The sequence below is a fragment of the Stegostoma tigrinum genome, chromosome 1, assembly GCF_030684315.1.
Source record: "Stegostoma tigrinum isolate sSteTig4 chromosome 1, sSteTig4.hap1, whole genome shotgun sequence".
Lineage (NCBI taxonomy): Eukaryota > Metazoa > Chordata > Chondrichthyes > Orectolobiformes > Stegostomatidae > Stegostoma > Stegostoma tigrinum.
In genome coordinates, this window is record NC_081354.1 from 68,468,527 (window position 1) to 68,494,603 (window position 26,077).

General features: G+C 41.4%; 1 protein-coding gene across 3 annotated transcripts in view; it reads left to right on the top strand.

The window, feature by feature from the left end:
* Nucleotides 1–4,074: 4,074 nt before the first annotated feature.
* The window catches only part of pde5ab (phosphodiesterase 5A, cGMP-specific, b), a 129,756-nt gene continuing 107,753 nt past the window's right edge, over nt 4,075–26,077 (top strand). The window contains exon 1 of one of the 3 annotated variants that reach the window (XM_059646114.1): nt 4,075–4,573. In XM_059646114.1, the coding sequence (XP_059502097.1) occupies nt 4,566–4,573 (8 nt within the window). In that variant the 5' untranslated portion in view covers nt 4,075–4,565. Of the gene's footprint in view, nt 4,574–4,938; nt 6,617–26,077 lie in introns of those variants that run through there. The other 2 variants (XR_009445776.1, XM_059646112.1) reach the window with 2 other exon arrangements.

Sequence of the window (26,077 nt, forward strand, 5' to 3'; positions counted from 1 at the left end):
ACAAATAAGCTCTCAAGAAAAGTTGGATAGATTATGAGAGTAAACTAGATCCAAATAGAAAGACAGATAGCAAGGGTTTCTACAAATATACAAAACAAAAAGGGGTGCTAAGGTACACATTGGTGCTTTAGAGGATGAAAAGGTGGACTTAATAATGGGAAATGGGAAAACAGGTGAAGCATTGAACAGGTATTTTATGTCAGTCTTCACAGTGGAGGACACAAATAACATGCCAGGAATTGATGACAAAGGTAGATGAAGACATAGGCATGATCATTGTAATGAAAGAGGTAGTGTTGGGCAAGTTAATCGAGCTAATGATAGACAAATCTCCTGGCCCTGATGGAATACATCCCAGAGTAATAAAAGAGATGGTGAGAGAGATAGCAAATGCACTCATGGTAATTAACCAAAATTGGCTATAGTCTGGGGCAGTTCCAGCAGATTGGAAAACAGCAGATGTGATGCTACTGTTTAGAAAAGTAGGTGGACAAAAGATGGGTTAGAAGATGGTTAGCTTAACTTCTGTAGTGGGGAAAATGCTTGAATCTATCATCCAGGAAGAAATAGCAAGGCATCTCAATAAAAATTGCGCCATTGGGCACATGCAGCATGGGATCATGAAACTCAGCTCATACTTAAATAATTTCCTGGAATTCTATGAAGACATTATGAGTGCAGTGGACAATGGGGATCCAGTAGATGTGGTGTATCTGGATTTCCAAAAGCATTCGACAAGGTGCCGCACAAAAGGCTGCTGCATAAGATAAACATGCACAACATTATAGGTAATGTATTAGCATGAATAGAGAATCGGTTAACTAACAGGAAGCAAAGAGTGAGGATATTTGAGTGTTTTTCTGGTTGGCTATCAGTAACTAGTGTGTGCCTCAGTGATCAGTGCTGGGACTGCAATTATTTACAATTTACATAAACAATTTGGGGTTGGGGGCCACATGAAATGTGTCAGTTTGTGGATGACACTAAGATGAGTGGTAGGGCAAAGTGTGCAGAAGACTCTGAAAGTTTTCAGAGTGATACACATAGTTTAAGTGAGTGGGCAAAGGTCTGGAAGATGGCGTACAATGTTGATAATGTGGAGTAATGTATTTTGGTAGGAATAACAGTATAAAGGGCTATTCTTTGAATAGTAAAAAATTGTAGCATGCTGCTGTACAGAGGGGCCCGGGTGTCCTTGTGCATAAATCGTAGAAGGTTGGTTTGAAGGCACAACAGGTAATTAAGAGGACAAATGGAATTTTGACCTTCATTGCTAGAGGGATTGAGTTTAAAAGCAGGGAGGTCATGGTGCAGCTGTATAGGGTGCTGATGAGGCCACACCTGGACTACTGTATGCAGTTTTGGTCTCCTTTTGAGAAAGGACGTATTGGCACTGGAGAGTTTGCAGAGGAGATTCGCTGGTTGATCCTGGAGTTGAGAGGGTTGACTTATGAGTAGAAACTGAGTAGACCGGGATCATATTAATTGGAATTTAAAAGAATGAGGGGGGATGGTATAGAAACACATAAAATTGTTATGGGGAATATCTAAGCTAGAAGCAGGCAGGATGTTTCCACTGGCAGAAGAAACTAGAACAAGAGGGCATAGTGTCAAAATATGGGGTAGTAGATTTGGGCCTGAATTGTGCAAGAATGTCTTCATTCAAAGGGTTGTGAATCTGTGGAATACCCTGCACAGTGATGTAGTTAAGACTTTCACATTGAATGTTTTTAAAGCTAAGATAGATAATTTTTTGCACAGTAAAGGAATTAAGGGTTATGGTGAGATGGTGGGTAAATGGAACTGAGGCCACGAAAAGATCAACCGTGATCTTATTGAATGGTGGAGTGGGTTCAAAGGTCCAGATGGCCTACTCCTGCTCCTGGCTCTTCTGTTATACATCAGACGTAAATAAATTGTTATGTTAACATGGCTGACACATATAGGGTGACTTTTGGTGTTTGCGATACGGACAGGGTCAGGTCTCTTGCAAATACTTAATTAAAAATGGACATAATTGAGCAGTACCTCACAGTCACCAATGGCTCAAGACAAAAAGCTTGTGGAGTGTCCAGTCTGAATAACTCCAATTTTCATAATTTACCAAAGGAAAGATCAAATGTCCACAGTCACTGTCAACTTCCTATAGTATTCTGATGGCATCCATGTCAAAACCAGACTTGCTGGGCCTCTAGAATGTCAACCCGCAACAGTATATATGAAATCAACACTTTATTTGAAAATACCTTTAACATGCGAAAAGTCATATGGTGAGTTTTTTTTGTATGAATCCAGAAAGAAAGAAGGGCTCTGCTCCCAGCTTATTCCAATCTCTGTTCTGAGGAAGTGTCACCGGAACCGAAACTTTAACTCTGTTTCGTCCTTCACAGATGCTGCCAGACCTGTTGAGCTTTTCCAGCAACTTCGTTTTCTTTTCCCCTGATTTACATCATCCGCGGTTCTTTTGGTTTTTATTCCAATCTCAGGTTCACCAGAGAACCAACTTCCTAGAACCTCAACTACAGGCAACTGACCTTGCAACCTGCTGTGAGCCCTTTGCTTTGTAAAATTCTCACTGAAACTTCACTGTATCAAACTCATTTGTAAAAGCACAGACTTGCAATGTAGGGGACCAGAACCCAAAATTAAACAGAGACTGTTAAGTGTAATCTATAAAAGTTCATTACCTTTTAACTGTACTCAATCGGTGTATGCGCGTATGATTGCATGTGTGGGTTTGCATGACACAGTGTGGGACATTGCGTTAATTTATGGTAAGAGTCTGATAACAAATTATCTTTATTTTTAACCTCTTTAAAGCTAGCTACTGCATAATATATTTGCAATATACACACCAAGGGTAATAAAATACCCACCTCTTTCTATTTGAGAGCAAATTCATTATGCCCATGACGTAAGATTGAATTGGAGAAAGAGAGTAAGACAAAGGGAATGCAAGGCAGAGGTAAGTATGAGAGATGGGGAAAGGAAAATTGGAAAAGGAGAGAAAATATGACGATAATAAACAGAATAACAGCGTGAAGATGAGCATAAATGAAAGAGTGACAATGTGGAGAAATAGAGAGGAACTGGCAATAGGGAGAAACAAACGAGAAAGAGAAATACGCAAAAACAAATTAAAATGAAAACGAAGATGAGAGGAAAGTAGTCACAAAATGAGCGCGAGTGGGAAGAATGAAACAAAGATGCTGTGAAAGTGAGGGTGAGCAGCATTGAGTTGGAAAACGAGAAACAAGGAATGAAATTTAGAGGAGAGATGAGAAATAAAAGAACAAAGATCGTACAACAAAGACAGGGACTGAGGAAGCGCTAGAGGTTAGAGGTAGATATTGTTTAGAGAGGGAATGAAAGAGAACAAAGGGCTGAAGGAATACTTTGGGGGTGGTGTGGGTTACACAGTGGCTCAGTGGTTAGCACAGCTGCCTCACTGCACCAGGGTCCTGGGTTTGATTTCATCGTCAGGTGACTGTGTGGTGTTTGCATATTCTCCCCGTGTCTGCGTGGGTTTCCTCCGAGTGCCCTGGTTTCCTCGCACAGTCCAAAGAAGTGCAGGTTAGTTAGTGTGGCGATGCCCGTAGTGTCCAGGGATGTGCAGGTTAGGTGGGTTAGCCATGGGAAATGTAGGGTTACAGGTAGTGTATCAAGATGAGATCCTCTTCAGATGGTCAGTGTGGACTCAAGGGACAGAATGGCCTACTTTCACACTGTGGGGATTCTATGATAAACATTTGAAGTATCAGCAGGAGTTAACCATTCAGCCTTCCAAGCCTCTCAGCTATTCGATAAAATTACGGTGGATCTACTTGTACCCTCAATTCTTATTTCCATCAAACCCTTTGACTCCCCTGTCAATCAAGAATCGAACTAACTGCCTTAAAAATATGCAGTGACCCCACCTGCACTGTGCTCTGGGAACGAAAATGCCACTGAATGATGGCCTTCAGAGAGAATAAAAATGTCTCTTTATCTCTGTCTTAAATGGGAGCCAGCTGATTATGAAGCCGTGTTCCCTCCTTCTCGTCTCTCCATATAAACAAGGAAGGTTAGGAGGTAATGAAAGGTAGTAGGATATTTGGAAAGAATAAGTAAAAAGATTTGCATTGACAGAGCGAATCAGAGAGATGGAGAAGCAGTCGGTTTGTCTGTATGTGAGTGTGATATGGAGAGAAAGGCAGGGAGGGAGTGAAGAAGAGCCAGCGACGAAGAGGAAGCGAGGGTCGGGGAATAGCAATGAGACAAAAAGGGAACCGGAGAATACAATCTAGATGCAGAAAACAAAGTTTTGGAACTGTTACGCTGATAGCTAAAGCTGCAATGTTTGGGATAAAGAATCCTGTAAGGGCTGCTGATCACGTAGCTCAGATTTCAATAATGCATTCCTGGCGTGCGAAAATTTGTGCCAGGAACGTGAATTTGTGGAGTGCCCTTAGAGTTAAGTATCATGCCCCCATATTAGCTGATAGTTTCTTTCACAGCTCCTGAGCCCTGTACCATTGTGCAATGCAGGGAAAGACATTTCAGGGAGAAGGTCTGTGAGGATTTCCATGGTTTGGTAAGTTTGTACATAACATACATTAATACAATCACTGATTAACATGTTTTAAATCCAGCATATTTATGACTGCAATCAAAAACACTGAAAAATATTCCAAAGTGAATATTATTGGAGCACAAGCAATTTTCCTAATGAGGTTTGACACATAAATACTGATGGTTGCTTAGGCATATTATGTATTTAAAAATGGTCACAGCATTGTGATTGATATGATCAAAAAATTGCAATGAAATATGATACCTGAGCAAGAATGAGGTCTAATAGTAGACACTGTCCTGCCAGGATTAACTATATCTGTATCTATTGCCATGAATTGTTTGTGATGTGATGCTGACAGACAGATCAAACACGCTTACGTTGTATACAGTGGTTTGTGTGTGAGGAACTGAGCGCCAGTCAGTCGTGTTGGGAAATCCTGTGCCGTGTTTTGGAGGTGCTCGGTATTTCCTTTGCTGCCGGGGTTTATTCGGGAGCCGTGAGCAGGTTCAGGCGGCAGCTACCGGCTGCAGCTTTACAACAGGACAGGATTAACGCGGGCTTTATGGTCCTGTGTTTGGGATCTTAACCCTTTTTGCCATGGGAGGTTAATTTCTCCGCCTGCGGCTGTACTCTCCCGAGCTACACGGGCAGCGATGTAACCGGGAGCAGCAATGTAACTCTGAGGCAGGCGGAGAGGGTCAGTCCAGGGGACGGAGTGACAGTTCGGGAGAAGGATTGAAAATCCCAGGGAGTGAGACAGTGTGTGTGACAGTCCCGGGGAGAGAGAGAGTGTGACCGTCCGGAGATAGAGTAACAGTCCGGGGAGAGGGAGAGAGAGAGACAGTCCGGTGAGAGGGAGAGAGAGAGAGACAGTCCGGGGAGAGGGAGAAGGAGAGAGATTGACAGTCCGGGGAGAGGGGGAGAGAGAGAACGTGACAGTCCGGGGAGAGGGGGAGAGAGAGAAAGTGACAGTCCGGGGAGAGGGAGAGAGAGAGAGAGAGAGAGTGTGACAGTCCGGGGAGAGGGAGAGAGAGAGAGACAGAAAGTGACAGTCCGGGGAGAGGGAGAGAGAGAGAGACAGAGGGTGACAGTCCGGGGAGAGGGGGGGAGAGAGAGAGACAGAGAGTGACAGTCCGGGGAGAGGGAGAGCGAGAGAGAGTGACAGTCCGGGGAGAGAGACAGTGACAGATCGGGGAGAGGGAGAGCGAGAGAGAGACAGAGTGACAGTCCGGGGAGAGGGAGAGAGGGAGAGACAGAGGGTGACAGTCCGGGGAGAGGGAGAGAGGGAGAGACAGAGGGTGACAGTCCGGGGAGAGGGGGAGAGAGAGAAGGTGACAGTCCGGGGAGAGGGGGAGAGAGAGAGAGAGTGACAGTCCGGGAAGAGGGAGAGAGAGAGAGTGACAGTCCGGGGAGAGGGAGAGAGAGAGAGAGAGAGAGTGACAGTCCGGGGAGAGGGAGAGGGAGAGAGAGTGACAGTCCGGGGAGAGAGAGAGAGAGAGAGAGAGAGACAGTCCGGGGAGAGGGACAGCGAGAGAGAGTGACAGTCCGGGGAGAGACACAGTGACAGATCGGGGAGTGGGAGAGAGAGAGAGTGTGTGACAGTCCGTGGAGAGGGAGAGAGAGAGAGACAGAGAGTGACAGTCCGGGGAGAGGGAGAGAGGGAGAGACAGAGGGTGACAGTCCGGGGAGAGGGGGAGAGAGAGAGAGTGACAGTCCGGGGAGAGAGACAGTGACAGATCGGGGAGAGGGAGAGCGAGAGAGAGACAGAGTGACAGTCCGGGGAGAAGGAGAGAGAGAGAGAGAGAGAGAGAGTGACAGTCTGGGAAGAGGGAGAGAGAGAAAGAGCGTGACAGTCCGGGAAGAGCGAGAGCGAGTGACAGGGAGAGGGAGTGACATCCCGGTTGCTGGGCTGAGAGTGAAAGCGGGGCAGAAGACACAGGGAGGGCGGCCCTCAGCCGGGACCATGGCGAGATCCAGCATTAGCGACTACGATCGCACCGAAGCTTGGCTGGATGATCATGTCGACTTTGCGCATTCATACTTTGTCCGGAAGGCAACCAGGTAAGAAGACTTAAACTAGCATTAGTTTCAATAAATCGTGCACAGCCGCTCGCTTTGTTTTCAGTCAGGAAAGGGGGACGTTTTTAATTTTAATTGACTGCAGTTTGCAAACAATTCACTTAAGCGAAATTCATTTGAGATCTATGTTGGAATTGGTAAGCAATTTGATGCGGTTAATGATACAATAGCAACTTTATTATGTTTAAAAAGCATGGCAAAGTGAAAATTTGCTCATTATTGGTTAGTGTGGCCGTTGGTTACTATAAGCATTCAATGCATAATCATAATAATATTTTAGGGGAACACAATATTTCCTTGTGGTGTCATGCACTGCTGGTAGAGTGATAAGTTGGAATATTCAGAATATCAAGGTGAATACAACACTCAGTATCTGGGAATTATCCTTTTCAACATGTTTTTCCCCTAACATGTAAGACCAAAAATATTATCTCTACAGCAATAAGTAATGACACGCCACAGTTGATAGCGTAGAGTATTACATATTGCAGCAGGGGCAACATATATCAGATTATAAAATGAGTAACAGAGAAATGGTTCCTGATATGAAATTCATGATAAAAGTGTGATTTATTGTCATCTAGCACAGTGCGACAAGTGAGAAACTGTAAAAAAGACTTGGTCACAACCATAAATGTTTTGTTAATTAATATCATTTCTAAGTAGCAGCATGCAGAAGGGTGTCAGAAAACAGTCATTCTGATAATTAGCACTTGAAATTAACATGTATCATCTTTGTCACTTCATTTCTTAGTGCCTACCTTTTTAAAATATAGTTTAGCCACTATACCATTGTAAATACAGTACTTTAAAGGACCGCCCCGTTTTACTTTATAAAAACTGCTATGTGATTTTCTGTTGCCTCAAGTCAAAACAGAATTATTTTATAACAGGTGTAGTCACTCAATATATATTGCCATCATTAACTCAAATGTCAAATTTTATGATCACCATCCTTTTTCAATATAATTATTAAATTGGCAAAGAAAGTCGCATGCAAAATATTACTTGGACACTAATATTACTTTGACACTAATAATATATATTCATTAGGTTTGTATCTCATTAAAGTGAATGAAATATTCAGCAAAACTCAGATATAGTATTTTGCTATATATTAATTGATCTTTTGGCATTTTCTTACCAAAAACACTTTTTAAAGTGTTTTCTGTACTTTTTTTTAAAGAAAGGAAATGACAGACTATATTCAGATTTCCTATTAACACTGAGAGGACAGAGATAAAATTTGAAGAAAACCGAAAGAACTGCAGGAGCTGTAAATCAGGAACAAAAGCAAAGTTGCTGGAAAAGCTCAGCAGGTCTGGCAGCATCTGTGATGGAAAAAACAAAGTTAACGTTTTAGATCAGCTGATCTGGTTCTGAGGAAAGGTCATTCGACCCAAAACATTAACTCTTTTTTTCCGTCACCAATGCTGGCAGACCTGCTGAGCTTTTCCAGCAACTTTGTTTTTGTATAAGATTTGAAGATGTTTTTATGACACTTATAGACCCATTATTATCAAGAGATAAAAGTCAAAAGACAGTGCTTCTATTAACAAAATAACAAACGTTCTCAGAAATCAATCAACTTTTTCAAAGCTTTTCTTTGCATTTTTGTGGGCACCTCCAGTTCTTGGTTATTTGAAGCGTTGTGTTCATCAAATAGGAAACAACAGAGTGTCAAAAAGGCAAAACAAACAACAAGTTTCCAAGAAGTAGCCCAAATTCATATCCCTCTGTGAGCATCTGTCTGACCTGGTTGGCTGATGAGGTGATTAAAGAATATGTCTTCTGAAATCACACAATGTGTTTCAGAACTTTTCAAATAAAACTGCTAAACCTGCCAACAATGACATTTCTTCCTGTTGATGACCAATTGAATATGATGATATGGAGGAATTATTGACCCTGACTTAATTCAGATTCTGAAGCTACACTAGATAAATGAACATATTGTGACTGATACACTGTACAGTATAATTTCTAGCGTTGGCTTCAGTAATTTATCCAAGCCAGCGGTGACTACGAGTAATTTGCATTTTGTAAAAATAATTTAAGTTGGCAGAAAATGAGAAATACATAAGAAGATGAAGTGCAGCTTTTGTTAAGTAACCAAACTATGTCCTTTGGAAAAAGATTATGGGCTCAACTTGCTTGTGGCTTTTGTCTTACAAAATGCCCAGCAAAACATAGACTCATACACATTCAAATCACAGAAGGAGGCCATATATGACCCATTATGTCTGCATCAGTCAACAAAAATCTGACTGGTAATTTCGTTTTCCTGTTCTAGGAGCACAGCTCCGGATGCTGTGGAATTGCACATAAATATCTAAATATTGCTGAGTATGTCTGATTCAGGCACCTTGCAGAAAATAAGTTCCAGAATCCTATTGCCTTCTATATGATGAGGTTATCCACAACTCACCTCTTACCTTAAATCTATACTACCAGTTATTGATCCTTATATAAATGGAAAAAGTACCTTCCTGCACACCCTATCTAATGTCCCTCATAATCTGAAACACCTCTATTAGGCTCTGTCTCAACCCCGAAAAAACAATCACAACCTATCCAATCTCTCCAAACAGCTCAGATCCTGCAGACGAGGCAGCATTCTCATAAATTTTCTTTCTCTGCAACTTCTCTTGTACAATCACATCTTCCTAGAATGTGGCAATGAGAACTCCATGAGGTACTCCATTTATGGCCCAACCAGCATTTTATACAATTCCAGCATAACCACCCTGTTCTTGTATTCTATGCCTTGGCTAATAAATGCAAATATCCCATAGACGTTTGTCACAACCCTGCTGTCTTCAAGGATCATGGATATGTATACCAAGATTTTGGGAGGCGATGGTCTAGTGGTATTATTGCTGAAATCTTAATCCAGAGACCCAGATAATGTTCTGGGGATCTGGGTCCAAATCCCACAATGGCAGATGGTGGAATTTGAATTCAATAAAATATCTGGAAATAAGAAATTAATGATGACTGTGAATTCATTGCCAATTGTTAGAAAAACCCATCTGGTTCAGTAATGCCCTTGAGTGAAAGAAACAGCCATCCTTACCTGGACTGGCCTACATGTGACTCCAGATCCACAGCGTTGTGGTTGACTCTTAACTGCCCTCTGGGCAATTAGGGATGGGCAGTAAATGCTGCCTAGCCAGAGACGCCCTCATCCCATGAATGAATAAAGGGAAAAAAAATCCCTTCGATCTGCAGCACTTTGCTGGCTCCAACCACTCATAATGTAATCCTTTCCCTTCATTTTCCCTCCCTAAATCACCTCTCATTTTTCTGGGTTGAATTCCATTTGCCACCACTCTGCCCAACCGACCTTACAGTTTATGCCTAACCTCCTCACGATTTACCATCTTGTAAGTTTGTCTGCTTTGAACTTCTTGGTCACACCTTCGACTGAATCATTAATGCAGAACCCCACTGGTAACAGACTTCTCTGATCCATTATCCTCTGTTTCCTGCCACTCAGCCAACTTTGGAACCAATGTGTTATTTTGCCTTGGATCCCATGGGCTCTTACTTTCTTGACCAGTCCACACTGCGAGATTTTATCAACAACATCACTAAAATCCATGCAGATCACATAAAATAAATTAGCTTCATCAACACATCTGTCCCCCTCATCAAAATCTTTGATTAATTGTGTCAAACATGACTTTCCACTATATAAAAAAACACAAGCTGACTATCCTGTCTAAGTGAAGACATAGTCTGTCCTCAGAATTATTTCTAACAACTTAACGGCCATCAAGATAAGACTGATTGCCTTGGAATTTTCTGCACTATCCCTCTCTCCCTTTTTAAATAATGGGATAATTTTTACAGTCTTCCAGTCTTCTTACACCTTACCTAAGGCCAAAGGAAACCTGAAAATCGCTGCCAGGACTTCAGATATTTTAGCTTTTATCTCCCTCAACAGCCTGAAATGCATCTCCTTCATGCCTGCAGATTTGTCTACTTTTAAGGCCGTTCGATCCTTTAGTACCTTCTCTCTCTGTCTGTCTGTATGTTAATTTTCTCTTTTTTCTTGACAACCCTTTACCCTGAAGTCTATACCTATGTTACTCTTTGCCATTGTGAAAATTAATGCAACGTATTCACAGAGATCTGTGTCCACATCTTCTAGTTCTGTAGACAGATAACCTCGATAGTCCTTAATTGGCCTTACCCTTTCCATAGTTATTTTCTTGCTGTTTTTATATCTAAAAAAAACCTTTGAGCATCCTTGTATTCTACCTGCAATACTTTATCGTGTGCTTTCTGAGCTTTCCTAATTTCCTCTTGTAAGACCACACCTGCAGTTTCTCATATTCCTCTAGGCACTCTGCCTTAATGAGCCCTTAGTAGCTGCCATTAGTTTTAATTTTTTCCTCTTAATGCTAACTTTTCTGCTGTTTCACACCTTAAGATCCCTGATCTTAGACCCACTCTCTGCCTGCACAGGATGTCTTTGCCGTGTACTCTTACTACTTTCTCCTTGATGCCTCCAACTGCTCTGGCACAGTTTTGTCCGCAAATAGCTGCACCTAGTTCATTTGGGCCAAATCCTAACTTATCATAGTTAGATTAGCCTTTCTCCAGTTTAGAATTTTTATTCCCATCCAATCACTACCCTTTTGTATAGCAATCATAAAGCTAACTAAGTTATAGTTGTAATCTATCGATAGCCAATTGGTATGGCTCTAACCTGATTGGTTTCTATTTGAAAGTTAGGTTTAGAACTGCCCTTGTTAGGCTTTTAAAAAGGTCTTCTTGGATGCAACTTAAGAATGTTGTTCCCTCCTTACCTTGCACATTAAAACTATACCTGGTAATAATTAGGGAGGTAGGGGGTATAGATACTATTCTCTGCAACTATGAACATTAAGTCCCAAATACAGTGGCCCAACCAGTGTCAGGATTAAGGAGATCTTCTCAGGGCTGGAGAGGAGCTCAGACTTGGAGATAAGGGATCCAATTGTTATCATCTACATTGGTATGACAACATTGATAGGACTGGAAAAAGAGATTCCGCTGAAAGGTTTTGAACAGTTAGGAACAAAATTAAATGGCACAGCCTGCGTGCATCCCAGGATTATTACCTAAATCACAGATAAACTAGTTCACAGTAAATAGAGTCAAAAGAGTTAAATCAATCGATTAAAGATTTGTGTAGGAGGAATGGATTTGAATTTATGGGGTACTGACACTAATGTTAAGTTAGAAGGGAGCTGTTGCAGTTAAACTACGTGGGACCTGGTATCCTGGTAGCCCTGGTGAATAACTAGGGCTGTAGAGGTGGCTTTGAACTAATTAGAGGAGTGGAGTGTTCAGCAGAGGCACATATCAGCTTACAAAGCAAAAGCACATAACAACATCACAGAGCAACTATTTTTATAATGACATCCAGAGTGGAACAGGAAGGGATGAGTGTACAAGCATATTACAAGCAGCAACTATTTACAAGTGGGTAAATAAAAGTGAGAAAGCAAAATTAATGGCTCTTCACTTAAAAATGCTGTGGTATTTGGAAGAAAATAAATGAAATAATATGGCACAAATAGTGGGTTGATATTATAGCTATAATGGAGACATGGTTATGAAGGGATCAAAGCTTGGGAACAAAATATTCATAGATATGTGAATCTTTGAAAGAATAGGAAAGGAAAGGTGGTGTTGCAGGTTTGTTAGCGTGAGATAGAATAAGTTTGATCGGCATAACTGACTCAAGAGTTAAATGATATAAAATCTATTGAGTGGAGAAACAACAAGGGGAGTAGGAACTGGTGGGAGTTACGTGCAGGGCTCCCACATCTGCTGGTCTATAGAACAATGAATTGATAAGAATATTTAAAAAGACTAGTATACTAATCATAAGTGATGCTACTCATATTTACTTTGGAAAATCAAATTGGCAAAGATATTCACAAAGAAGAATTCACAGAACAATATTTTGTGGATCTAAAGGGATCAGGCTATTTTGGTTTTGATATTGTATAGTAGGGTAGGTTGAATAAATGAGCTCAGAGTAAAGGATCCCAGAGGAGACACTGAGCAGAACATGGTAGAATTTAACATTTAGTTTCAAAGAGAGAAACGTGGGTTGGAAACAATTCTGCTCAATTTAAACAAGTTTAATTAAATAGACGTAAGGGTTGAGTTGGCAAAATGAACTGGAAAAGGAGTTTAGCAGAAAAAATGCCGCTGAGAAAGAATGGCAGACATTTAAGAAAATTGCTTATGACTCAGAGCAAAGATATGCCAGTGAGGAAGGAGGTCTCTGGGAAGGGGTTAGTTAAACTAGTTATGTTTAACCAAAGAAACTAAGGGTCATACAAATTAAACAAAAACATACAATGTGCCAATGTTTAGTAGTAAACAGAGGAGTGGGAAAGTTTTAAATGCCAACAAAAGATGACTTAAAAATAAGACCATAAGACCATAAAACATAGGAGTTGAAGTAAGGCCATTTCGCCCATCAGGCCCACTCCGCCATTTAATCATGGCTGATGGGCATTTCAACTCCAATTACCCGCACTCTCCCCATAGCCCTTAATTCCTTGCGAGATCAAGAAATTATCATTGTCTGCCGTGAAGATCTTAAACATCCCGGCCTCCACTGTGCTCCGTGACAATGAATTCCACAGGCCCACCACTTTCTGGCTGAAGAAATGTCTCCTCATTTCCGTTTTAAATTTACCCCCTCTAATTCTAAGGCTGTGCCCACGGGTCCTAGTCTCCCCGCCTAACGGAAACAACCTCCCAAAATCCACCCTTTCTAAGCCATGCATTATATTGTACGTTTCTATTAGATCTCCCCTCAACCTTCTAAACTCTAATGAATACAGTCCCAGAATCCTCAGCCATTCATCATATGTTCGGCCGACCATTCCAGGGATCATCTGTGTGAATCTCTGCTGGACACCCTCCAGTGCCATGTCCTTCCTGAGGTGTGGGGCCCAAAATTGGGTATTCTAAATGGGGCCTAACTAGTGCTTTATAAAGTCTCAAAAACCATTTCTGCTTTTATATTCCAACCCTCTTGAGACAAATGACAACATTACATTCGTTTTCTTAATCACGGACTCAACCTGCAAGTTAACCTTTAGAGAATCCTGGACTAACACTCCCAGATCCCTTTGTACTTTTGCTTTACGAATTGTCTCACCGTTTAGAAAATAGTCCATGCCTGTATTCTTTTTTCCAAAGTGCAAAACCTCGCATTTGCTCACATTGAATTTCATCAACCATTTTCTGGACCACTCTCCTAAACTGTCTAAATCTTTCTGCAGCTTCCCCACCTCCTCAGTGCTACCTGCCTGTCCACCTAACTTCGTGCCATCGGCAAACTTCGCCAGAATGCCCCCAGTCCCTTCATCCTGATCATTAATATATAACGTGAACAGCTGCGGCCCCCAACACTGAACCCTGCGGGACATCACTTGTCACTGGTTGCCATTCCAAAAAAGAGCCTTTTACCCCAACTCTCTGCCTTCTGTCAGACAGCCAACCCTGAATCCAAGCCAGTCACCTGGCTCGAACACCATGGGCCCTCACCTTACTCAGCGGCCTCCCATGAGGCACCTTATCAAAAGCCTTTTGGAAGTCTAGATAGATAACATCTACTGGGTTTCCCTGGTCTAACATACTTGTTACCCCTTCAAAGAATTCTAACAGGTTTGTCAGGCATGATCTCCCCTTACTAAATCCATGCTGACTTGTTCTAATCCGACCCTACGCTCCCAAGAATTTAGAAATCTCATCCTTAACGATCTATTCTAGAATTTTACCAACTAAGACGGATAAAATAAGCCAGGAGATCAAGCTAGCAAGCAATATAAAAACTGACAGTAGAAGCTCATTTAAATACATAAAGAAAGAAGAGAGGTAAATGTAAACATTGACTTCTTAGAGAATGATACTGGGGAAATAAAAATAGTAAACTAAGAAATGACAAAGGAGTTTAATGAATACTTTATATCAATCTTCATGATAGAAAACATTAATTGCATTCCAAAAATATTAAATAATTGAAGGGGCTAAAGAGGGACTTGGGGAGGGAGTGGAGGAAGATGAAAACATAAAATGTTTGGAAGAAGCTAATCAGCCTATAGGTTCCTGGATCTGATGGGCTGCATCCTAGGAATTTAAGTGAATTAGCTGCCAAGATATTGGATGCACTAGTAATAATCATCTAAAAATTGCCACAGAGCACAGTGGAGGCCGAGATGTTAAAGGTCTTCAATGCAGACATTGATAATTTCTTGATCTCGCAAGGAATTAAGGGCTACGGGGAGAGAGTGGGTAAGTGGAGTTGAAATGCCCATCAGCCATGATTAAATGGCGGAGTGGGCTCGATGGGCCGAATGGCCTTACTTCAACTCCTATGTCTTATGGTCATATGGTCTTATGGTCTTATTTTTAAGTCATCTTTTGTTGGCATTTAAAACTTTCCCACTCCTCTGTTTACCACTAAACATTGGCACATTGTATGTTTTTGTTTAATTTGTACGACCCTTAGCTTCTTTGGTTAAACATAATTAGTTTAACTAACCCCCTCCCAGAGACCTCCTTCCTCACTGGCATGTCTTTGCTCTGAGTCATAAACTATTTTCTTAAATGTCTGCCATTCTTTCTCAGCTGCCTTTTTTCTGCTAAACTCCCTTTCCAGTTCATTTTGCCAACTCAACCTTTATGTCTATTTGTATGTGAACAGCAATGGCGGGAGTTTGTAGGAGTACTTCAGGAGACACAGCAAAATCCATCCCTAGGAAAAAGATGCATGGTACAGCAATGATGAGGCAATCATGGCTGACTATGGAAGTCAGAGATAGCTTAAAAACAAGAGAGAAAGCCTTTAATGTGATGAAGGGCAGTGGGAAATTGGAGGATTAGGAAGATCAACAGACCAACAGAGGGCAACACAAAAAGAACTAAGGAGAGAGAAGATTAAATATGAGGGTAATTTAGCAAGTAATATAAAAGAAGACTGTAAGAGTTTCTTTAGATATATAAAGGGCAAAAGAGAGGCAAAAGTGGACATTGGACTGTTGGAAAATGATGCTGAAGTGATAGTAGTGGGGAACAAGTAAATGGTTGAGGAACTGAATTGGCTGTGGAGGTCAGGTCATTGAATATATTTAAGATGGAGATAGATAGGTTCTTGATTGTCAAGAGGATCACAGGTTATGGGGAGAAAGTGGGAGAATGGGGTTGAGAAACTTATCAGCCATGATGGAATGGTGGAGCAGACTCTATGCTGAATGGCCTAATTTCTGCTCCTATGTCTTATGCTCTCATGGTCTTATGGCCTTAACTCAACCTACCTTTCTACAGAATAAGCATCCAGTGACAGATTTGTCACCTCTCTTGAGACAATCTTCTGATCAATAAAACTCCAACAGTTAAGTCAGCAATTTGAGATGTAAGCATAGGCTAATGATCCTCACTGGTATTGTGAATAGAAGGTTCTTCATGTTCCAGTTTTACCAGTACAAAATCTGTGTACGTCCTTGAATGAGAATTACACTCTCAGTCCTGCTTTGCATAACTATATGTAAATTCCGTTAAAGAGTAATAAATTTACAGCCCTATTAGATTCAGCTCTATTGCAAAATATCAATTGCTGAGTTCTCTACCTAACTTGACAATGCTTTGCATGTATTATTTGTTGTATGTATCCCCACTAGTGTTGAATACTTTCTAAATTGCAACTGATTTTTGCAATGTATTTATCCTGAATTTTGTTTTTACTTTCAGCCATAGTTGGTATTAATATTCTTCTGTGCAATGCTTAAGTTACCCTCTCAAAAAGTTCCACCACGTTAAACAAGCTTGACCCACCATTTAAAAACTACCATTGTTCAGCTGAAAAATTATGGGGTTTAGTCACTTTATCCTTAATTTAGAGTGTAATGTTTTCCTGACAACATATATTAGATTAGCTGGTCAGTAATTCCTTTGTATCCCACTTTAACTATTCTTAAATAGCGAGTGATCTGTTCAATTTTTCAATCTAAAGGAACAGTTCCTGAATCAAGATAACTTTGCAACATTATAGTTGGGGCATCTACACTATTTTCACCTTTTTTTGCATTTTTATATGCTTTTTCTTTTGGCTTTGAGTTGCATTCTATCTCTTTAGTCATTCACAGCTATTTAGGCAAGTAAATGTTTTTGAATGTTTTCTACTGATCCTTACTTAAATCTAGAATTTTAGCAGCTGTTTCAGATTTTGTCCTTCCAGACATAACATTGAATGTTTTCACAGTATGATCTCGATTAGAAAAATGTTCCTGTATTGTTAGGTTATTAACTAAATCTGTCTCATTATCCATTACCAAATCTAATATAATATGCCTTCTTGATGGCCCTTGGACATATTGTTGTAGAAAATTATCCTGGTCACACTCATGAAATCTATTACCTTTCTGAAAAGTGGAAGCCTGCTTATCTCAATCTACATGAAAGTTAAAATTCACTGTTAAAACTGACTTGCCTTTGCTTTTTCCTTGAGTAATGTCCAAATTTATAGAATCTATCATTTCAAAGTTGTTACGAGGGCACAACTCCCATGACAGTCTTTAGACATCCTTTTCTATATTCTACTCAGTCTCCGCTGCTAAGTTACTTCTTACTGTGTCCTTTCTTAAGCTTGTAGTGATTACATCCTTAACCACTAAGGCTACTCCTACCCCTCCACCATAATTCCGTCTTTCCTCCAGACCTTGTATGTTGGTCTGTTCAGTTACCATTCTTGCAGCTGACGTCTAGTAATAACAGCTATGTCACACCCTTCAAACTGTGCCCGTAATTCGATTCAATTTGATCTTTATACTGTATGAAGAAAGCCCTCAGGCTATTCACTGTAGCCTGTCCTTCTGCTTTAATGCTGTATTCATTTGGTCTTTATGTCTTTTTCCAAACTTGATTACTTAAATGTTTTAATTTTCCATTTATTTATGGCAGGCAAAGCATGATTGCTGCCTGTTACTCCACTCTATCCTATTCCCTTTTGTTTGTTTTTAAAGTATTAGTTATGCCAACCTTTCCATCTGAGAATGCCCCCTTCCCCCCGTTTTGCCAGTTTACGCATATTGTGGCTGCTCTGTTTATCCTTTCTCTGAGTTCAGGCGGACTGCATACCTTGGTACAGTTCCTACCTGTTCCACTATGGGTGCTAGTATTCCAATGAAATACAATACATCTATCCCAAGCCACACCTTGCACTGCATGTTTACCTTCGTAAACTGATTGTTGCACTTATCTGCCAGATTACATGTGGCTCAGTTTGGACTCTAACCCTTGAAATCTAAACTTGAGTTAATGCCTGGCATTCTCTCTCTTATGCCCGCTCTTCCCTGTGTTGTTGGTCCTAATATAAATCAGATATTTGGCTCTACCCTTTCTGTCTCCAATATACTTTCAAGTTGGCTCAACATGTGTTTCAGTTAAAATACCATGTGGAACTTTCCATCCTAATGACGAACGATGTTACGTATCTTCCGAGTTGTTAAATTCTGTACAACTAACGTGTTACGCTCCACCTCCTCCCATTTTAACAAGGTCCCGATCTACAAGTTATCCTTATCCTCACAAGTAATAAGTACAGTGTGCCTGTCAAATAGGATCAGGTTCTGCAGTTCAACATCCTCACTCCACACTCTATTAGTCATAGCAACAATATTCTGTGTTTCTGCTTTTGAACGAGGTGTCACTGAATTCTAGAGTCCTCCCATATGTATCAGAATATCTCCAACTCCAATTCCAACTCAATGGACAGAATTTTCAAGAAGCAATGGATATGAGATCAGAGGTGGAGTGAACCTACAATATTGTGTTATTAAGCGGTGCTATCAGTTCCTAAACTGGAAAAATAAAGTCAGGAAACTGAATTGAGCAACCCACCTGACCAATTAATGACGGACCAATCATATTCAGCTCACTGAGGACCAGCTTTCAATTTTTGACAGGAGGTGTGACAACAAGAAAATGCCTTAAGCTTATCTATGAGAAGAGGTGGAGGCAATGCAATGGAATGCCAATTGTGTCTGCAGATTATCATAAGGCAGCAAAAATGGGTAAGGGTCAAGAGTGAGTATTAGGAGTGTTTCTTCACTTCCTGAGGTGCAGTCACAAGCGATGCTGCATAGCTGCTTTCTCTACAGTAGGACTAGGGCTAACTTTCTGACTCACGGCTCTGCACTTCCTCTGAGCTTACATCTCTCGTACGTTCAAGAGCACTGTGCACCTTCAGGCTTCAGTTCGTATATATGCCGATGATTGCAGACCTGAGGGCCTCATACCTGGGTGTTGTACCTTTCGAGACTTGATTCAATTGTCAAGACATTTGAGGAACTGAATCCGTGCTTTTCCCGTAGCTGCAGATTTTCACTTTGTGAGCCACGTCCAGCTACACCTGCATTGTTTGGCTAGCTGGCCTTTTCCTGTCACTCTCAGGGAAAACAAAAACACTTTGCCTTTATTGCTCACCCCTCCTGCAAGAGAACCCATGAGAGGCAGTGAAGTATCGTGTTGTCAGCCTGACACTGAGTCATGACCGAGTGCTATCCAGTGATAATGGGAACTGCAGATGCTGGAGAATCCAAGGTAACAAAGTGTGAAGCTGGATGAACACAGCAGGCCCAGCAGCATCTCAGGAGCACAAAAGCTGACGTTTCGGGCCTAGACCCTTCATCAGAGAGGGGGATGGGGAGAGGGAACTAGAATAAATAGGGAGAGAGGGGGATGCGGACCGAAGATGGAGAGAAAAGAAGATAGGTAGAGAGGAGAATATAGGTGAGGAGGTAGAGAGGGTATAGGTCAGTCCAGGGAAGACGGACAGGTCAAGGAGGCGGGATGAGGTGGTACGTAGGAAATGGAAGTGCGGCTTGGGGTGGGAGGAAGGGATGGGTGAGAGGAAGAACAGGTTAGGGAAGCGGAGACAGGCTGGGCTGGTTTTAGGATGCAGTGGGGGGAGGGGATGAGCTGGGCTTGTTTTGTGATGTAGTGGGGGGAGGGGATGAGCTGGGCTGGTTTTGGGATGCGGTGGGGGAAGGGGAGATTTTGAAGCTGGTGAAGTCCACATTGATACCATTGGGCTGCAGGGTTCCCAAGCGGAATATGAGTTGCTGTTCTTGCAACCTTTGGGTGGCATCATTGCGGCACTGCAGGAGGCCCATGATGGACATTTTGTCTGAGGAATGGGAGGGGGAGTTAAAATGGTCCACAACTGGGAGGTGCAGTTGTTTATTGCGAACCGAGCGGAGGTGTTCTGCAAACTGGCCTCCAAGCCTCCGCTTGGTTTCCCCACTGTAGAGGCAGCCACATCGGGTACAATGGATACAATATACCACATTGGCAGATGTGCAGGTGAACATCTGCTTGATACGGAAGGTCATCTTGGGGCCTGAGATAGGGGTGAGAGAGGAGGTGTGGGGGCAAGTGTAGCACTTCCTGTGGTTTCAGGGGAAGGTGCCGAGTGTGGTGGGGTTGGAGGGGAGTGTGGAGCGGACAGGGGAGTCGTGGAGAGAGTGGTCTCTCCGGAAGGCAGACAAGGGTGGGGATGGAAAAATGTCTTGGGTGGTGGGGTCAGATTGTAGATGGCGGAAGTGTCGGAGGATGATGCGTTGTATCCGGAGGTTGGTGGGGTGGTATGTGAGAACGAGGGGGATCCTCTTGGGGTAGTTGTGGCAGGGGTGGGATGTGAGGGGTGTGTTGCAGCAAATGCGGGAGACACGTTCAAGGGCGTTCTCGACCACTGCAGGGGAAAGTTGTGGTCCTTGAAGAACTTGGACATCTGGGATGTGCAGGAGTGGAATGCCTCATCCTGGGACCAGATGCGGCGGAGGTGGAGGAATTGGGAACCTCCCAGTCGTGAACCATTTTAACTCTCTCTCCCATTCCTCAGACGGCATGTCCGTCATGGGCCTCCTGCAGTGCCACAATGATGCCACCCGAAGGTTGCAAGAACAGCAACTCATATTCCGCTTGGGAACCCTGCAGCCCAATGGTATCAATGTGGACTTCACCAAGCTTCAAACTCTCCCCTTCCCCCACTGCATCCCAAAACCAGCCCAGTTCTTCCCCTCCCCCCAATGCATCCCAAAACCAGCCCAGCCTGTCTCCGCTTCCCTAACCTGTTCTTCCTCTCACCCATCCCTTCCTCCCACCCCAAGCCGCACCTCCATTTCCTACCTACCACCTCATCCCGCCTCCTTGACCTGTCCATCTTCCCTGGACTGACCTATCCCCTCCCTACCTCCTCACCTACACTCTCCTCTCTACCTATCTTCTTTTCTCTCCATCTTCGGTCCGCCTGCCCCTCTCTCCCTATTTATTCCAGTTCCCTCTCCCCATCCCCCTCTCTGATGAAGGGTCTAGGCCCGAAACGTTAGCTTTTGTGCTCCTGAGATGCTGCTGGGCCTGCTGTGTTCATCCAGCTCCACACTTTGTTTCCTTGTGCAATCCTGCTGTCATCTCTGGCACAAGACAGCCACAATAATGACTGTAAATTGAGCCTACTAAATGTGACTTGCATGCCCATTGCACCAAACTGAACTGTTGAAAAGCACATTATGTGTTTTAAAACCAAGGCATTGCTCCTGATATCAAGATCAGACCTCATAGCAAATATCCTGACAATGACTTGGTACAAGAGAGATTCAAGGTGGACACATATAGATAATCTTCCACATCCTGCAATGCAAGCACACAATTTGCTCTGCTACATGATATTTATTTATACCTCCTTGTTAGTTTAGAAGTTTTGTTTTCTTTTATTATATACCAAACTCCACAGAACACTAAAACATTAGTCAAATTATTTAAAGACTTTTTGCATCAAGCTTACACGAACCATTACAAATATTGGAAACAAATTGAAGCACATCTTCCATCCCAGCACTACTTACCTGCCTTACTAAATTCCTAAATAAAACCAAAAGAATTGCGGATGCTGTAAATCAGGAACAGCTCTGAGACAACGTAACTGGACCCAAAATGTTAACTCCGTTATTTCCTTCACAGATGCTGCCAGACCTGCTGAGCTTCTCCAGAAACTTTGTTTTTGTTACTAAATTCCTACTTCTGAACTCCATTTACATTATCCACTTTTATAAACACTTGGTGCATTAGCAGATACAGTTATTTACTTATATATTATAAATATTCAAGCCACATCCCCATTATAAGGGTGGACTCAGCTTTCAGCCCATAATAATTTGCACCAATTCAAGCTATATTTTATAGTAGTTTGACAGTTAACTGCCTCTGGCAGAAAGTTTCAGATTAAAACGCATTTAGTTTATTATATTTTTTTTAGTAAATTCCTGCCTAAGTTTAAATGTTAAAGCTAAATGAGAGTTTGAGATAGCTTCACCAATACTTAATGTAGAATTTCCAAAGGTATACCACTTAGGAAACTACACTTTTGTTTTCCCAACTAATGTCTATTTAATGGCACCATCTAACCTGTGGTAAAATTTAACTGGTGATGAGAGTGGCCCACAACAATTGGGCAGCCCAACATTTTTAACTGTGTGTACTTGTGTCAGTCAGAGTGGTCCCTCCTCAATAGCCTCCATGGCTCCATCTGAAACCTCCTCTCTATGATGTAATAGCACTCTTCATAATTACCTTCAACGCCTCCCCCTCCCCCGACCCTTCCACCTAGTCCCCCAATCTCCTCTACCCCTGGTCTGTCAGTTTGGCCCTGATGAGACTCACTTCCAGGCAAGTTCTGAAAATGTTCCATTTGTAATTGTCAGTTATTTTACAGCAGACCACCAGCTCTTTTAAGTTCTCTCTCTCTCTCTCTTTTCCTTTTTCTTCCTGACTCTTTCTCACCGCCTGGAGTGGTGTTTTCTTCCCAGCTTAATTCAACATGGAATATCCCTTGGTCAAAAACCCCTTTCTGAGGGTACTTTTCAAAAATTCATTTGGAGTTCTGTACACTGACTGTTCTTAGACAAGTTTATTTATATAATCCAAAAGCTCAAAATTGCTATGTGTTAATTCTGCAGAAAAAAGGGTTCATTAAAGCAAATTAATCAATTGTGTTCAGCCCCTTTAAAGCTTTTCTTGCCTTCTGTTGTTTCTCTCTGGAACCAGTATTCTCACGCCTCCATTGGCTGTTAATATATGCTTGGGTATTTCAAGGATCGTTTTGTCTAGTTATGTCTCTCAGCAGTTCACCTAGAATTTATAGTTGTACAGTTAAGTGACTTGTAGTTCCTTTGTTTTAGCCTCGTGCTCAAGCGAATATTAGGTGAGCATTTTTAAAACAAAAGAATGTCACCACTCCTTTGTTTACAACAATATCAATGAATATTCCAATTATTGAAGTTTGTAAAAGCAGTTTTGGATCACTAGAAGCTTGCAGGCAATTCAGTAAGAAGTAAGGGCAAGTTATTGCAGATGCTGGAATCTGTAACCTGCTGTGATCTCCAGCATTTTCTGTTGTCAATAAAAAGTAAATTTACAGTTTACACACAATTCCAGGCATAAAACCATGGCACCAGATTATCTCTTGTTCTCTCAATTGAGGAAATGATAACATTAAATTATTTTTATCATTAGATTATAATATTTAATTATAACATAATAAGTCATTGCTTAAAGGATATTTATTGATATTGGATAGACATTTTTATTTTACATACGTTATATTTGCTGTTCACAATTTTAAAGAGGCTGTTGAATTTTTTTGATGTTTATTTTTATTGATGCATTAATGTTTGGAGACATTGATAAACTTTATTAGGCTTCAATAATTTCATAGATTGATGCAAATAGCACAGCCCATAAAATCCTTCAAAATTAATCATTAAAAAAATTGACTGAAATAATTTTATGGAAGAACTTCCTTAAAACATAGGTTTTTGGGGATAATATTTTTCTGATGAAGGGTCTAGGCCTGAAATGTCAGCCTTCCTGCTCCTCTGATGCTGCTTGGCCTGCTGTGTTCATCCAGCTCCACACCTTGTTATCTTGGATTCTCCAGCATCTGCAGTTCCTATTGTCTTTGAAACCTAGCTAGATCATTTTACAGAAGAGGACAAGATCTTTTATTAGCTGATTGCTCATGGCTAAGTAAATAGTAAAGTTGTACCAATTAAAATTTTAGACTTGATTTAAAATGTCATGGCTTCAGCATTTTCTGATCCAGTAAAACAGAATTTGTATTTACAAAACTTATATATTTAGGGATGTGCTTAAGTTGGAATTCAACTTCGCAGTTACCTAATTTACATTTGTGAAATCCAGAGGAGCACTCATACTTCAGTGCCTGTCAGGCTGTTTGGAGCTGTGAATCATTGCGGGGGTGGGGTGGGGGGTTGGTTGAGGGGTGCAATGGTGTCATAGTATTGCCACTAGATGAGTAATTTGGCAATCTGTTATGCTCTGGGGACTCAGCAGTCAGGGGAATTTGAATTCAGAATGTCTAATCATAATTTTTTAAAATCAATTATCATTGAAATAATTGTGATAATGTAATGTCCCATCTGGTTTGCTAACCTGCTTTACGGGAGGAAATCTCCCACCCTATCTGGTCTGGACTTCAGATGCACAGCAATGTGTTTGAGTCTTAACTGCTCTCTGAAATGTCCTACCAAGCAATTCAGCTGTATTAACATTTGAAAGGAATGAAACTGGTGGCCTGCGAATAATGGATAATCATTGTTGGAGCAGTCAGTGCAGCAAACATCCCTTGAATGGACAAAACAAAAGCTCAAAAGCAGCAATTGATTTTAATAATAACTCCTGAACAGTGCATTTAAAGTGACCTACCACCTGAAGCAGATAATTTGGGCATTAAGCAGTAGGCTGACTTCAAGATGACATAACCATACCTTACAGGAGCAGCAATGCTACTGACCCAAATTTCTGACATTCTTCAACACTCTTTGAGCCAAGAGTTTCTTCTGAATTCTGAATTGCCCCTTGAATTTCTTGGTAGCTTTCTAAGATTGGTAGCCTCCTGTTGTGCTCTTCTCCACACATGGATTACATTTCTTGTCTTTTGCAGTTCTGAAGTAAGGTCATTGTCATGAAACATTAACTCAGTGTCTCTCTCCACATTGCTGCTAGATTTGCTAAGCATAGTCAGCATTTTCTCTTTTTATTTATATGATAGAACTGTGCGATTCAATTATGAAAGCAAATTCCCAGGAAAAAGCATTTAACAAAAATAGAACTTGACTTATTTAGTTAGTGTAAATTGCCAATCCTAATGTTACCCATATTTGGTGTAAACATCTGGGATGTTATGGAATTGTGCATCCTCTGACTCATTACGAGCAGATCTGTGACTGATTGCATCAAGTATAACTATCAAAGGGTCAAATTTCTGCACATATCCATTGTAGCAAAGTGTCTCGGCTAGGAATTAATTAGTATTGGAGGATTAATGAGGCAGAATCTTGTAGGAGCTGGAATGATGGGGTCAGTATGAGAATTGTGGTGGAATTTCATGAGATGCCCACCAAGGTTTATCTTGGTATTGTGAGCAACTCTTTGCAACTTTTATGTACTTAGCAGGTGTTGCAGCTCGTTACTTGTCAATTGTCTATTAAGGGGAATTATTGCTTTTCAATGTCTTATTAATTACATTTCTCACCTCATTACCTCAACACTCAGAACAAACTAGACATCAAGATTTCTTGACATAGAAATCACAGAAGGTACTGGTGACTTCAATGAAAGAGCCTCCATGTTGCTGATCCCACAACAGCATCATAGGGCATGATCCTTGGGCAACATCTGCACGCGCTCCTTATCCACAGACGTCGGAATCCAGGATTTGCCAACCCCCTCCATGATCCTCAAGCACCTCCGTGATCTAATTGCAGGGTGCTTAAGATGTACAGACCTGCATTGCAGAGTGTACCAGCAATTGGCATTGAAATGCTGCTGCAAATTCAGTTTGCACATGGATAGGCAATCATGGATTAGGCCAGGATACATTGCAGGGTTGCTTACTTGGTCTCTTAGTGCTTGCTCACTTAGCTCATACCTGTTTGCATATAGCATCCATGCCATACCTCACCATGTATGCCAAGGCATTGGTGCTTCAGCTACAAAAACAATTAATACTGTTGTATTGAGGTGTTCATTTGTGCAGATGTAGAGTCAGGTTGCTGGACTTACCAACTTACTGTAAAATTCTATATATTATATTCATTCCTCTATAAAGGTTCTTTCAAAAAAGATAGTAAAAGATTGCACAAACTAAACCTAAAATAGCCCATTCTCTGGATCTCAACCTATGGTTCAAGAAAACCATCTCATTTACTTTGCAGGAATTTGCCTTCCACAGCATTAGGGCTAAGTAACTTTACCCAGTCTATATCTAGATTGAAGTCGCTTATCATTTATGTATTACCCTTGATAGATGCACCCAATGAAACCTGACATTAACGTAACTGTTTTCTG